The sequence below is a fragment of the Poromitra crassiceps genome (assembly GCF_964638095.1).
Source record: "Poromitra crassiceps genome assembly, chromosome: 20".
Classification (NCBI taxonomy): Eukaryota; Metazoa; Chordata; class Actinopteri; order Beryciformes; family Melamphaidae; genus Poromitra; species Poromitra crassiceps.
Genome location: NC_139637.1, coordinates 3,927,470 through 3,941,720, shown reverse-complemented (window position 1 = coordinate 3,941,720; position 14,251 = coordinate 3,927,470). Strand labels below are relative to the sequence as shown.

Sequence of the window (14,251 nt, the reverse complement as noted above, 5' to 3'; positions counted from 1 at the left end):
AACACTGATTGCCTGCCGCACAGCATTGTTAGCAGCATTGTTAGCAGCATTGTTAGCAGCATTGGTAGCAGCATTGTTAGCAGCATTGTTAGCAGCATTGTTAGCAGCATTGGTAGCAGCATTGTCAGCAGCATTGTCAGCAGCATTGTCAGCAGCATTGTTAGCAGCATTGGTAGCAGCATTGGTAGCAGCATTGGTAGCAGCATTGTTAGCAGCATTGGTAGCAGCATTGTCAGCAGCATTGTCAGCAGCATTGTTAGCAGCATTGTCAGCAGCATTGTCAGCAGCATTGGTAGCAGCATTGTCAGCAGCATTGTTAGCAGCATTGGTAGCAGCATTGTCAGCAGCATTGTTAGCAGCATTGTCAGCAGCATTGTTAGCAGCATTGGTAGCAGCATTGGTAGCAGCATTGGTAGCAGCATTGGTAGCAGCATTGTTAGCAGCATTGGTAGCAGCATTGGTAGCAGCATTGTTAGCAGCATTGGTAGCAGCATTGTTAGCAGCATTGTCAGCAGCATTGTCAGCAGCATTGTTAGCAGCATTGGTAGCAGCATTGTCAGCAGAGGGTTGTTTGAATACATCCAGAGATCAAACTACGCGAGACAATGCCACTCACTTGTCTCTCCTCTCCACTCTCGTAGTCTGCGTGGCGTCGCGCCGACGGGCAGCCCTGCACTCGTGAGCACCTCCTGATGGCCCTGGCTGACATTACCGTCTTCATGATCAGAGCCTCCTATGCCGACAGCATGGCTGAGAGCAGGTAGGATGGATCGGGAGGTTCCTCCGTCAACGCACGGTCCACTGATAACGTATCCCAGAGACCGTTGCACATGATTGTAGATGGGTCAACCTTTCGTGAAATCTAAAGAGCAGTGATTTTGTCGTCTCTTAAATAGTATATCAGACATCAAGATGGACGTCGCTGTTCCCCACTCCACCGGTACCGACCGGGCTCTGGAGGTGGAGGAGTGCGCCTGCCCTCAGGGATACAGAGGACCCTCTTGCCAGGTACGCATGCAAGTACACACATAACACACACCATCAGTCGATGACTTTGAGAAGAGTTAGGAATGGAGTCTATTACCTCCTTTACCTTACTGTAAATGGAGAAAAGAAGTATATGAGGTGTTTCTCTGTGACGTCGCAGGAGTGCGAGGAGGGCTACACCCGGACCACCTCTGGCCTTTACCTGGGCACCTGCGAGAGGTGCAACTGCAACGGCCACGCCGCGGGCTGTGACCAGGAGACCGGCGCGTGTCTGGTAAGCTGTGCCACTCTCACCTCTCTCTGTCACGCCCGCCTGTGCCAGAGCACAACGCTCGGTCACGCCCGTGCCAGAGCACAGCCAGAGCACAACGCTCGGTCACGCCCGTGCCAGAGCACAGCCAGAGCACAACGCTCGGTCACGCCCGTGCCGGAGCACAGCCGGAGCACAACACTCCGTCACGCCCGTGCCGGAGCACAGCCGGAGCACAACGCGCTTTCATCTCTGCACAATGGAATGTGTTAATGGTTTCTTGGCGAATCCCGACATGTGGGAACACTGCCATTCATGATGAGGTTATCCAGGTTTTCCACAGAACTCACCTCTTACCTATACGTGTGTGTGTGTGTGTGTGTGTGTGCGTGTGTGTGTGTGTGTGTGTGTGTGCGTGTGTGTGTGTGTGTGTGTGTGTGTCCTGACCAAAAGCAATGTCTCCACAACACTGCTGGGCCCAGGTGTGATCGCTGTCTGCCTGGTTTCTATGGCACCCCGGTGGCGGGCGGTGCCCAGGCCTGCCAGCCCTGCCCCTGCCCTGGAACCTCGCCCAGCAACCAGTGAGTTCTTGTCTATTCAATTTGAGTCAATTGTAGTCTGTTGACAGACAGTAACTGGGTTTCCATCCAAATGTATCGCATAATTCAAGGGAATTTTGTGAAAATCCGCAAAATAAAATGCGAATTTATGCATGTTTCCATTCAGTTTTGTTTAGCGAGTTTTGGGAGTCGGCAGGTTGAGCAGTCGGTGGCGCTTCTCGTCAGGAGGAGGCGTAACGTGCCTGTGTGCCTGTAAGAGATCTCTATCAGCGGAGACCTGCTTTGATTGAGTCATCACCCGGTGATGGTGATGATCACCGTCACCGTCATCGTCGTAAAGTCGCCTTCAAAGCATGATGTTAGATTATAACGAACTAGTTGTGTGGCTTAGCCTTCCCAAATGTTGAGGGTCGTTTTTTAGAATTTAATACATAGAATTGGGAACGTTACATTCAATTTCATTCAGACTGCCTGGCGCTAATCGCCACCATTTCCCCCTGGAGTAGCATGAAGCGGAAGTGAAGTCACTGATCTGGTAGTCATCGTTAATTCGCAAAATCTGTTTCCATTGCAAAAGTTTGCATCTTCCTACTGTCGATACGCTGATAAATCCACCCCCTCCAAGCGTAAAAACATTTATGCGATATTTCGACCTTTATTCGAATTTCTGGTGTTTCCATTCAAGTTTATATTCGCATTTTGGGTAAATGCGAATATCCAGAGGTGGATGGAAACCCAGTTAGTGTAGGCTGTAGTCTGTTGACAGACAGTGTAGGCTGTAGTCTGTTGACAGACAGTGTAGGCTGTAGTCTGTTGACAGACAGTGTAGGCTGTAGTCTGTTGACAGACAGTGTAGGCTGTAGTCTGTTGACAGACAGTGTAGGCTGTAGTCTGTTGACAGACAGTGTAGGCTGTAGTCTGTTGAATTCTAGATGAGGCAAGTTACTGTACTTTGCTGCATTCCATTTGCCTTGGAACTTGGAAGTCCCAGCTGGGAGTGACGTCACACCCGGATTGATCGCGTTCCAGTAAAACAGTTGAAAAAAACGAGCCAGGGTTAGCACTAGCCACGTTAGCTATTGTTAGTAATACCAGTTGATAACGCATATTTCTCAGGTATTTTGCGCATGCATACAAACACCATAGCAACATGTCCACAGATAGAAGTTAGACAGTACTGTGTCAGTGTGTGCCGCTGATTTTACGAGGCAAAAATAAGACAGTATACAGTATTATTACAGCTTTCACTACTGTTGATGCGGGAGCTGCCATCTTGGATTTTGAGGTTGGGGTTGGTGAGGTTCCCCCCCGAGTTTCGGAGTAGGAAATCCGAGTTCAGGTGACATCACAGGCGGCGTTCCCGTCTGTCAACTGGGAAATGACGAGTTCCCAGAGCAAATGGAATGCAGAAGAATGTTTTTTTTTATTGTATGCTCATCAATAAAACCACTTTACTAAAATGCCTTATAATAGCTTGTAAAAGATGCTGCATGCTGCATTTAGCTAAGAAACTGATCCACTGTCCACTGCTAAAAATTGCAGCTGTCATCAGGATTCGGATGGCCAGCCAACCTGCGACAGTTGCCCCACTGGATACACCGGGCGGCGCTGTGACAGGTACGTCCACCCTCTTTCTCCTTTTCCCTTTGCTCTGTCTTCCTCTCAGGGTCACCGGGGACACTGCTCAGTGTTTGGGGTAACTTCCTCTCAGGGTCACCGGGGACACTGCTCAGTGTTTGGGGTAACTTCCTCTCAGGGTCACCGGGGACACTGCTCAGTGTTTGGGGTAACTTCCTCTCAGGGTCACCGGGGACTCTGCTCAGTGTTTGGGGTAACTTCCTCTCAGGGTCACCGGGGACACTGCTCAGTGTTTGGGGTAACTTCCTCTCAGGGTCACCGGGGACACTGCTCAGTGTTTGGGGTAACTTCCTCTCAGGGTCACCGGGGACACTGCTCAGTGTTTGGGGTAACATCCTCTCAGGGTCACCGGGGACACTGCTCAGTGTTTGGGGTAACTTCCTCTCAGGGTCACCGGGGACACTGCTCAGTGTTTGGGGTAACTTCCTCTCAGGGTCACCGGGGACACTGCTCAGTGTTTGGGGTAACTTCCTCTCAATGTCACCGGGGACTCTGCTCAGTGTTTGGGGTAACTTCCTCTCAATGTCACCGGGGACACTGCTCAGTGTTTGGGGTAACTTCCTCTCAGGGTCACCGGGGACTCTGCTCAGTGTTTGGGGTAACTTCCTCTCAGGGTCACCGGGGACACTGCTCAGTGTTTGGGGTAACTTCCTCTCAGGGTCACAGGGAACACTGCTCAGTGTTTGGGGTAACTTCCTCTCAGGGTCACCGGGGACTCTGCTCAGTGTTTGGGGTAACTTCCTCTCAGGGTCACCGGGGACTCTGCTCAGTGTTTGGGGTAACTTCCTCTCACGGTCACCGGGGACTCTGCTCAGTGTTTGGGGTAACTTCCTCTCAGGGTCACCGGGGACTCTGCTCAGTGTTTGGGGTAACTTCCTCTCAGGGTCACCGGGGACTCTGCTCAGTGTTTGGGGTAACTTCCTCTCAGGGTCACCGGGGACTCTGCTCAGTGTTTGGGGTAACTTCCTCTCAGGGTCACCGGGGACACTGCTCAGTGTTTGGGGTAACTTCCTCTCAGGGTCACCGGGGACTCTGCTCAGTGTTTGGGGTAACCGTGCAGGCCGGCAGCAAGGTTGGCGGGGGCTGGCAGAAGCATGCCGCCATTGGTTTATTCACAGGAAAGGGATTAAAGCATGTCTGTGGTTCGCATCCCGCCTTATTTCTTCCCAGCCAATCGTGATTGAGCGGGTGTCAGCGGACGGATGGGAGAAGCCAATCAATGCCACCCATTCTGAAGTGTTTGTGTCATGTGGGTTTCATCTGCAAAGTCATGTGCTGTGTCCCTTTCTTCGACTCTGCTATGGATATTGTTGACTTGAATGGATTTATGGCTTTCAAGGAAGGTTTGGATTTCTACTCTTAAAATGTTCCTATATTCCTATAGGAACAGTGACCTTTGGTGGCAAATGGTATTTGATCTAAGCCGACAGTATGTCATCATTACTTTATGGTTTGTGGAACAAAAACCTTGTTGAAGTAGAATGATGGGCTGAGGAAACCTTTTGGTAGCTTCCTGTTGCTTTCTTCTGTCCTCTGCTTGAGCTCAGGGTAGGCGCCTTCTCAGATGCTGCTTTCTGCTTCGGCTTCAGCTTGGCTGGTCGTGACATGTGAAACTGGCGAATGTGACCTGTGTTTCTGCACAGACCATATTTACACACTGGGTCTCTCAGGCATAAATGTAGGCGTGGCATTTATGAGGACTTCCTGTCTGTCTGACGAATCTTTGCCACTCCGAGGCCAAAGATGATGAGGTGACTTGGGTATGAGATGATTTCTTCATCATGATCATCATCATTTGATTATTTGAACCTGACACCATTCCTGATTCTGCTGTTTTGATATTAAGAAAAGAGACGCCGTCTGCGGACAGTTGCGGGGATCCCTTCCAGGAGGGGCAGTTAGAGGGCTTCTTGCCTGCGGGATGTGGAGCTGAAGCTGTGTTCAATTTCAGCTTGGAGAAAGAAATAGCAGTGGAGAATAGTGGAGACGATGATGACGACGACGACGACGACGACGACGACTACCAGTCGACCGTCACTACGACAGGCCCGAGGAGCATAGGAACATCCGTCATCCCTACCAGGAGTTTACTATCTACCGCAGCTCATGGCCGCACTACAATGGCGGTCCGCACCCCAACGGCGGTCCGCACCACATTGGCGGTCCGCACCACATTGGCGGTCCGCACCACAATGGCGGTCCGCACCACATTGCCGGTCCGCACCACATTGCCGGTCCGCACCACATTTCCGGTCCGCACCACATTGCCGGTCCGCACCACATTGCCGGTCCGCACCACAATGGCGGTCCGCACCACATTGCCGGTCCGCACCACAATGGCGGTCCGCACCACATTGCCGGTCCGCACCACATTGCCGGTCCGCACCACATTGCCGGTCGCCCCCAAAAGAACAACACCCCAACTGCCACTGCGCACCACACTGGTGGTCGTCCCCAACAGAACAGTACCCCGACTCCCACCGCGCTTCACAGCCAGTCCAGAGGACAGGCAATCCAGCTTCCAGCGCCTACTCCGGCTGCACCTCAACACCTTCAACCAGCGCCTGAGCATGCTGGAGAAAAACACGCTCGATATGAAAGAGGGCATTCGCGCCATGGAGAACCAGCAAAAGAGCCTCAGTTCCCAGCTAGAGAAGCTCATCGCTATGCGACCGGCACCGCAAAGCCTGGAGAAGGCTAGCGAGCTGGAGAAGAGCTACACAGACATGGAGGGCCGTCTGAGCAGGCTAGAAGGACGGCTGGAGATCCTAATCGATGGCTTCACGGCCCTGGCTCAGGAGATGAACAAGATGAAGCGCACCAAACACGTTTCCCGGTCAACCCAAGAAAGGAGGTTTCAAGAAAGAAGGGTTCAAGAAAGGAGGGTACTGCCTGTAGTCACCACGTTCATCATACCTTCTATCTACACAACAGCAGAGCCTATTAGACCTACAGAAAAGCCTCACACCATTAGAGCCACTGCACCCAAAACCATACCTACACCCCGTCTTCCAGTGAACAGACCCACGACGGCACCTCTGAGAAGCAGAAAACTAAAACCATCAACTGCCACAAAATCGTCATCCCAACCAGCCAAAAAGACAACTAAGCCCAAATCAGTGACTAGGTCGTCCAAACGTCAAGTCACAACAAGGTCAACACTCAAGTTAAAGACGAGCCTGAGTAAACCCAGAACGAGTTCTAGATCTAAACCACAAGCTACACTGAAGCCTGCGACAAAGAGGCAAGTGGACAAGAGGCCTGCAGCGACAGCTAAGCGTCCTTCACAGCCAAGTAAAACAAAGCCAAGGCAAGCCAAAGAAGCGGTAGCAACCACAATATTTCAACTGGAACCACCATCTCACAAATCCAAGCCTGCAAAAACCTCAGCGCTGACGAAACCACAAAACCACGGCAAGAATCAAAAGGATGCTTCTCAAACGAGGGGAAATGATAGAAGCAAGTCATTGAGACTGGAGGCACAGGAAGGGTCTAAGCCGAACAAGGGTAGCACTAACCAACGTGGAACAAAAGTTGAGCGCAATGCAGTTAAGTTGGTCGCATCATCTCATAAAACCCAGGCTTCCAAAAAAGACAAGTTGAATCCCACTAAGGTCACAACCACAAAAGCTACCAAGGCTGCTACCACTAACCGTGGAAAGAAAGTTGAGCGCAATGCCGTTAAGTTAGTCTCATCATCGCATAAAACCCAGGCTTCCAAAAAAAACAAGTTGAATCCCACAAGGTTCACAGTCACAACGACCAAAGCTACCAAGGCTGCTCCTGCTAAGAAGCTGCCAAAGACAACAAAGAAAGGCAAATCCACTCCCTCGAAGAAAAGTCGAGGGAAAAAGAAGACAAGGACTCATGCGAGTATTGTGGACCTACTGAGGCTCTTAGAGGGAGAGCACAGGTCTACAAAGCAGAAGGAGACACGTGATGGTTCTCTTCACGTTGTCTTGGGAAGGCTGGCCATCCCTATCAGAATTATCCCTGATGACTAGGGAATCATGTTTTTTTCCCCCTCTGGCCCTGGTCCTGATATTTATGCCTGTTACTATAAGAATATCTATTCAACTTTATGAAGGGACTGACTTTTTTTTTTTACACTGTTATTTGAGAGGAACTCGTCAACATTGAAAATGTTTAAGGTTGTGCTGTTATGATCTGAATTTTTCCATTGAGATACGATCACCTGACTGCCTTTAAAGTGTATTATATGATAACCCAAAACTATTGCACAAAATCTCGCTACTGTATGGAGAGACGGCATGGCAGCAGTAACTCTTGTATGAGTCAATTTGACCCTTAACTTATGGCCAGACTACCTCAAGTTTTACATGAACATCATCCCTACATTATCAGTCCCTTTGTTGGGTCGTTTTGAATCCCAGCATGTTCCATACGTTCACCTGGGCGTGTGTCTTCTACAGTGCCTTCAGGGATAGTATAGTGTCCTGGAAGAGCCTTGCATTCTCCAAATTGAATGTACTACACTGCAAACAAGGTCCATTTTCATCTTGCGAATATTACTTGGCAAGTGAAAAATAAATGGGGGGTGAGATCACTTCACTTGTTTCCAATGCAAATCATCTTGTTTCAAGAAGGTTATCTTCATACTTGTGGAATGAGCTGCTTTGTTTAAAGATGTTCTTACTTGATGTTTATAGAAAGTTCGAGAAACAAGTGAAACTGCATTGGAAGCAATTGAAACGATCTAAACCAGGAGTGTCAAACTCATTCTCGTCCACGGGCCACATGGGACCCAGTTTGGTCTCGAGTGGGCCAGACAAAGAAAATCGATACATATAATAACCTCTAAATAAAGAAAATCGATACATAATAACCTCTAAATAAAGAAAATCGATACATAATAACCTCTAAATAACAACACCTCAATGTTCCCATTTCTTTTAGTGTCAAGAATTACAGGTAGGCTACATTTTAAGAACGGGTTTTCACATATCTCAGCCACTATAGAAGAGTCGCGACATCTCCATTCACACCAATGGACCAGTTTTTTACTCTCAAGAGTTCCAGGAAGTAAGGTTCTGGATTAAGCAGCACTGTCGAGTTGCAGCAAAATGGACAGTTTGTGATCTACTTTGAAAGTTTTTTTTTTTTTTTATCAAATTGTACATTAGCATTCAAAAGTAGCGCAAGCCTCCTTCCTGGCTGTTCATTGGCTAATGAGTCACGCATTTTGGACCTCCGCTGACGCCACTCTCTTACTAGATTGCTCTGGTCAAGGGTAATGAAAACAGTTGACCATTTAGTGATGAATACAGAAAACATGAATCGGCTACTTAATATGTAACTTGCTCCTGAAACCTGCTACCTCTTAGCCTTCACAAGTGCATCACATTGGATTGAAGGACTTCTCAGTGCAATTTTCACACTTTGCAAAGTCATCCTGTGGGCCGGATTGGGCCCTCTGGTGGGCCGGTTCTGGCCCCCGGGCCGTATGTTTGACACCCCTGTGTTAGATTATGATGATGATTATTATTATGATTATTACTATTATTATTGTTATTGTTTTTATTATTTCCTCCCAGTTTATGTGTTTCTGGTGAATTTATTTAACTTGCCCTCAGGTCATAAAACATGTTATATACATTGTGGGATAAAATGTCAAAAGTGGAAATGCAAGGCTTTCCTAGGTTACAACTTACATTCAGCCTAAGCCTGGGTGCTTTTATTGCTTTTCTTCAGAATAGTTTCTTAAATTTCAAAATTTTAAGAGACGATGCTTATCAAATTAATAAATTACTAAAGATATATCCTCAGCTTTATGAGTGTACCCAGGTCCCACGACTGCCCCTCATAATATCATCTTTGTAGAAAGTTGCAATTCTTTGTTTTCATATGAATGCGGTGTCATATCATGTTGTTTATTATATTTGATCTGTGTAGCACGAGTATACCCTTGTAATATTATTTCTTAATAGCCTTTAATTGAGCACATTTTCATGTGACTACTATATCTACTTTGATGTACTGTCTATCTGCCAGTTAATGAGAGTTATAATCACCCCCCTCTATAAACACCTGTAAAACAACGGGGCTTGACGAAGTTAACCACGTCTGAGAAGCCACACGTCAGAAGGTAGACTGGATAGGTTTTCCCAAAGCAAAGTTGGTAGCGATGAAGTCCTCTCGCAGCAGTTTGTTGGCTGCTGACCTGCGGAGCTGCCAGAGGACAGGTGAGGTAAGACAGGTGAGGCCAGCCCAGCAGCTGTCCTGCACGGGTCTACTCGGGATCAGCCTTTGTTTGGTTTCGCTTGCTTGGGGTTACGGTCGTATCGCTTGGCGGTGTCATATCATCATAAACGACTTGCCTCCTCAGCGGTTTAGCGCCTCCTTCTGCGTTTCATATCAACTCTCCTCCCCTCTGCTCTGTTCTGATGTATCGCCTCTATATCTGTGACGCTTTCATTTGAACGTGTGTTGAACTCTGGTAAAAAAAAAAAGATTCCCCTCTTCCTGGTAGTGTTTCTGTTCCTGTGCAAAGGGCTTCCTCAGTTTCAGCTGTACCACATTCATTTGAGAGGTGGGATCAACATCTGACACATGTTGACTGTTTTAACGTTGGCTATCCATCTCCGGTGCTACCAATGTTTCGTTGTCTTTTCTTTTCGGGGAAAACTGAGTCATTGTTGTTTACATTATTGCAAAAAAACTGGGTGCCCTTCTTTGGTGTTTACGTTGTTTGAAATTGTGTGTAGACATGTTGGCAATTACTTACTGGCTGGAATAATAGAATAGTCTGGATCTGCTTTGTCTGAGTAACTTAGCTCTTGGTTCATGAAGTCTCTTGTAGGTCAAGAAGGTTCCCTTAAGGACAAGTCTCATCATTATGTCTCACCTCTCGCAGGCTTCCCAGCTTCCTCCCTCATTGTTCGTTGGGTTAAAAACATGTCTCCTCTCTGACTGGAAATATTTACTTAGACAAGTTGTCTATTTTTCATTCCAGATGTGCTGCAGGATACACCCTGGTTGGGCAGAGATGTGTTCTCGACGACAACAATGGTGCGTAATGCTGAGCCAAGCAAACTGGTCTTGTTCCGTCTCGCTGATTCTTCAAATTTGCAAAAGTTGTCAACGTTCCTGTCTTGTGGTTATCTGGATCGAGCGTAACCGTGTTGTTGTAGCATCTTGTCTTTGAATGGGAGCTGGCACATCGCTCTAATCATCTGCTCTGCTGGCCTGTTGCAGGAGGTAACTGCTACAACTGTGACCAACGAGGAAGTGACGGCTGCAACGGTGGTGTGTGTCGCTGCAAGGTAGGCAAACAAAGACACAACAAGTACTTCTTTTTCTCAAGTCGTTTACCTTTAGATGTCCTCATCTCCACTTTCTAACGCGTCTTGGATTTGCACCGAGTTCCCTTCTCGTCACATTCAATCGTTGATCTTCTGTTGCAGATGAATGTTGACGGCCCATCTTGCTCCAACTGCAAGTCCGGAACCTTCCACCTCAGTCCGGACAACAAAGATGGCTGCCTGTCCTGTTTCTGTATGGGCGTCACTCAGCAGTGCTCCAGCTCCAGCTACTACAGAGACCTGGTAAGGCCTACCTGTGCTGCAACAAGTACCATAATATATCATATGTATATATATACCAAATGTCATATCGAGAACAATGGAATGGTTCATACGTCAAGAAGAGGTCAGTTAAACAGAAGCGAGCTCATGAGTTTGTCCTGGGTTATGCGTTTATTCCTGTGGCTGAGATTATATCGGTGAGTAAGTTATGTATCTATTCACCTTGTGTTGCCACGCCCACTTTTTCTCTTCCGTGTAAGACGTTTGTTCTTCCGGTTCAGCGATCAACTGTAAACTATGCATGAAATTTGTGCCAACATTCAGCAGCTACACTGCGACCAACTTCAGTTACATGTTCATAGCGTTACTGCTGCGAGGAGCCGATGGCTGTACCCGGTCGGCATTTAACGTAAGTTACAGAAGCACGTCGACAGTGTCTTCTCACTGCCAGTAGCCTACAGTAGGGGTTGAGAGATACAGTACTAGCTAGTCCGACCAAGAGTACACAGCCAGCGCTCCTCGCTGCTCGTTAAAAATCTCCAGATAGGCGTTATAGGACGAATCAGCGTGGCGTCACTTGCCACCCAGAAATGCGCAACCCCGCGGCAGTTAATAGTATGAGTTGTGCCAAACAAACGTTCATATCTCAAAAACTATACATCACATCGCTTATATTTTGACGTTCTGAGTGAGAGCAGAAGTAGCTCAAGAGTTTGATGTATAATATATGCGTGTTGTGTTAAAGTTGTGTGAACTGTCGCAGTTTTTAAAATGTAAACAGAGTTAGATGGCTAGAGTCAGACGCACAAGCCTCGCGCCACTTGGGCTCCATAGGGACACAGTGACGCGGTTTGTTTACCAAAATGCTGCTCGGCTGATCCCTCGTATTCTGATGAACTGGTCACATATTTGGAATGTTACGTTCTCATCCGAAAAAATATTAGAACTTTATAACAGTTTGTTTGTTTTTGCTTGAAAACATGCTTTTTGGCAAGTCTAAAAATGATAAAGGTGGGGAGTAATCTACTTCCGGCGTCTAAAACGGAAAGACGATTACAAAATGACGTCATGCGGAAGGAAGCGTCCTTATATGGGCAGATGATAAGGTGAACATACCTGGGCGGAAGAAAACAGCGTGTGTGTGTGTGTGTGTGCATGTGTAATTGTGTGTGCGAGTGGCGTGGAGAGTGGGAGGAGTGTAAATTGGCTCCTGCAGTTCGACGCTGCCCCCATCAGACCGGCCTCGAGTGGTTCCGAGCCAGCGAGATCACATTCATCAGGAGTCGGTTTGTCCACAGATTGAGCGATATCTCTTGTGACAACATCGCACATTGGCAATTATTCCTGTGCACTCGCTCACCCATGCTAAGCGATATGCTGCAAGGGTAACGTTTGGCTCTCGTCTCAGAATTTCCCCCGAGGCAAAAAGGATCGAGGAACTTGCAACCCTGAATGTGACGAGGGCTGGGTATCGCCACTGACCTCCCGATACGATACGATTCGATATCGATATTTTAGTTACAATACCAGTTTTGCTTTGATAATGGAAGAGATTCTCAAATAACTAATGCTGTAAATTGTACAAGGAACCCTCTAACCTGGTGCCTTATTTAAAAATATTTATATTTACATTAAGAATTGACCATAAAGAAAGCAGTTACATCATGTAATTCTTTTTTATTTAAACATGACCAACATAGTCATTCAACATCTTATCTTTCTTTACAGTCTTCTGTCTCTTTCTTTACAGTCTTCTGTGAGAAGCCAAACAAATTTAGATTTACACTATACAACAGAATCATTGAACAGCAGCATGTTGTTGTAAACAGTGTTTCATAAAGTATAAATGCTTTGTAAATAAAATTAAATACAGCTCATGAACATTTCCAGTTCACAAACATTATAGTGCAAACAGATTTGAGGTCTGTCCATCTGGCTCATGGTGCATGCACAATGCACATGTAGCCTCCAGTATTTATGTTTTTGTTTCAAGTACAAACATAAATAAACGTCAACTTGAAACTATGTTTTAACTACCACACACAGCCTATAATATTATAGCCTATGTTTATTTATTTATTTATTTTTTAAATTGTTTTTTTGTCAAATGCATTTTAAAAGATTGATACTGGGATGTATGTATCGATACTTGTTCCTTCACATGAATATCGATTCAATATCGATATATCGATTTTTTTAACCCAGCCCTAAATGTGACTAGAATGAGCCTTCTCAATTTTACATCATGGCAGGTGTGCAAGCAGTTTCATCCACAGCTGACATTGCTGTGACACAGCAATAGACCCTTCTCACGGGGGCCATTTTGTGTGTCAAAAAGGCAGGGTAAACACAGGTGCAAGCAAAACACTAATGAGGGTTTCCAACTTCCATGATTGGGATTTGGAAACCCTCATTAGTGTTTTGCTCACACCTGTGTTTACCCTGCCTTTTCGACACAAAATGGCCCCCGTGAAAAGGGTCTATGAAATCATACTGAATCATGAACTGCCCACACAACATCCATCATACATTTTATTACAAACTTTATTGACGCTATGGAAATATGCAAATCACTCCAGCAGACACCACACCTGCTTTTAATAATGCTAAAAGTGACGCGAAATGTCAATTCAGGCGTCAGTGCCAACAAAGAAAACAATCAAGTCCCAAGTTTTAAGATGCGCACTATTTTTCAGGAAATGTATGTGTTATTTATTTGTTGATTTATTTCGTTGTTTTTACAAATGCGTTCCTCCAGGTGTCCTCGGTCTTTACTCCAGGGAACTTCCAGGGCTTTGCTCTGGTGAACCGCCAGCGCACCAACCGCATCTCCACCGGCTTCACGGTGGAGATCTCCACCGAAGGCACTCAGCTCTCCTACAGCAACTTTGACTACCTGGGGCAGGAGCCTCACTACTGGCAGCTACCGGCGGCGTACCAGGGAGACAAGGTCAGTGTCACCCGTGAGCTCCATACAGCAGTCAGTGGAGGCAGCAACACCTTCTTCTGAACATCTCAGTAGTGCTGCATATAAAGGGTGGTGAGCCACATGGAGCTGGAGCAGCACTTCTTCAGAAACCTGTAGTAGACCATTCTCAAAGCTTCACCTCCTGCTCTCTCCATCGCCAAGCTGTTCCTTCTTATCTTCAAACTTTCTTTTCAAGCAGCTTCACGCAATTTGCTGTCCCGTTCTCTGTGTGTGCAATGCTTCTGTTGTTTTGATTGCATTTGGAGATTTCTCTTCATCTTCTCTTAAATCCGTTTGTTAAGGA

General features: G+C 46.9%; 1 protein-coding gene across 1 annotated transcript in view; it reads left to right on the top strand.

The window, feature by feature from the left end:
- The window catches only part of hspg2 (heparan sulfate proteoglycan 2), a 148,529-nt gene that overhangs the window by 87,470 nt on the left and 46,808 nt on the right, over positions 1–14,251 (top strand). The window contains exons 27-35 of the mRNA XM_083657119.1: positions 642–760; positions 897–1,008; positions 1,148–1,261; positions 1,691–1,818; positions 3,340–3,414; positions 10,409–10,464; positions 10,651–10,718; positions 10,860–11,000; positions 13,738–13,929. Of these exons, the coding sequence (XP_083513245.1) occupies positions 642–760; positions 897–1,008; positions 1,148–1,261; positions 1,691–1,818; positions 3,340–3,414; positions 10,409–10,464; positions 10,651–10,718; positions 10,860–11,000; positions 13,738–13,929 (1,005 nt within the window). The remainder of the gene's footprint in view (positions 1–641; positions 761–896; positions 1,009–1,147; positions 1,262–1,690; positions 1,819–3,339; positions 3,415–10,408; positions 10,465–10,650; positions 10,719–10,859; positions 11,001–13,737; positions 13,930–14,251) is intronic.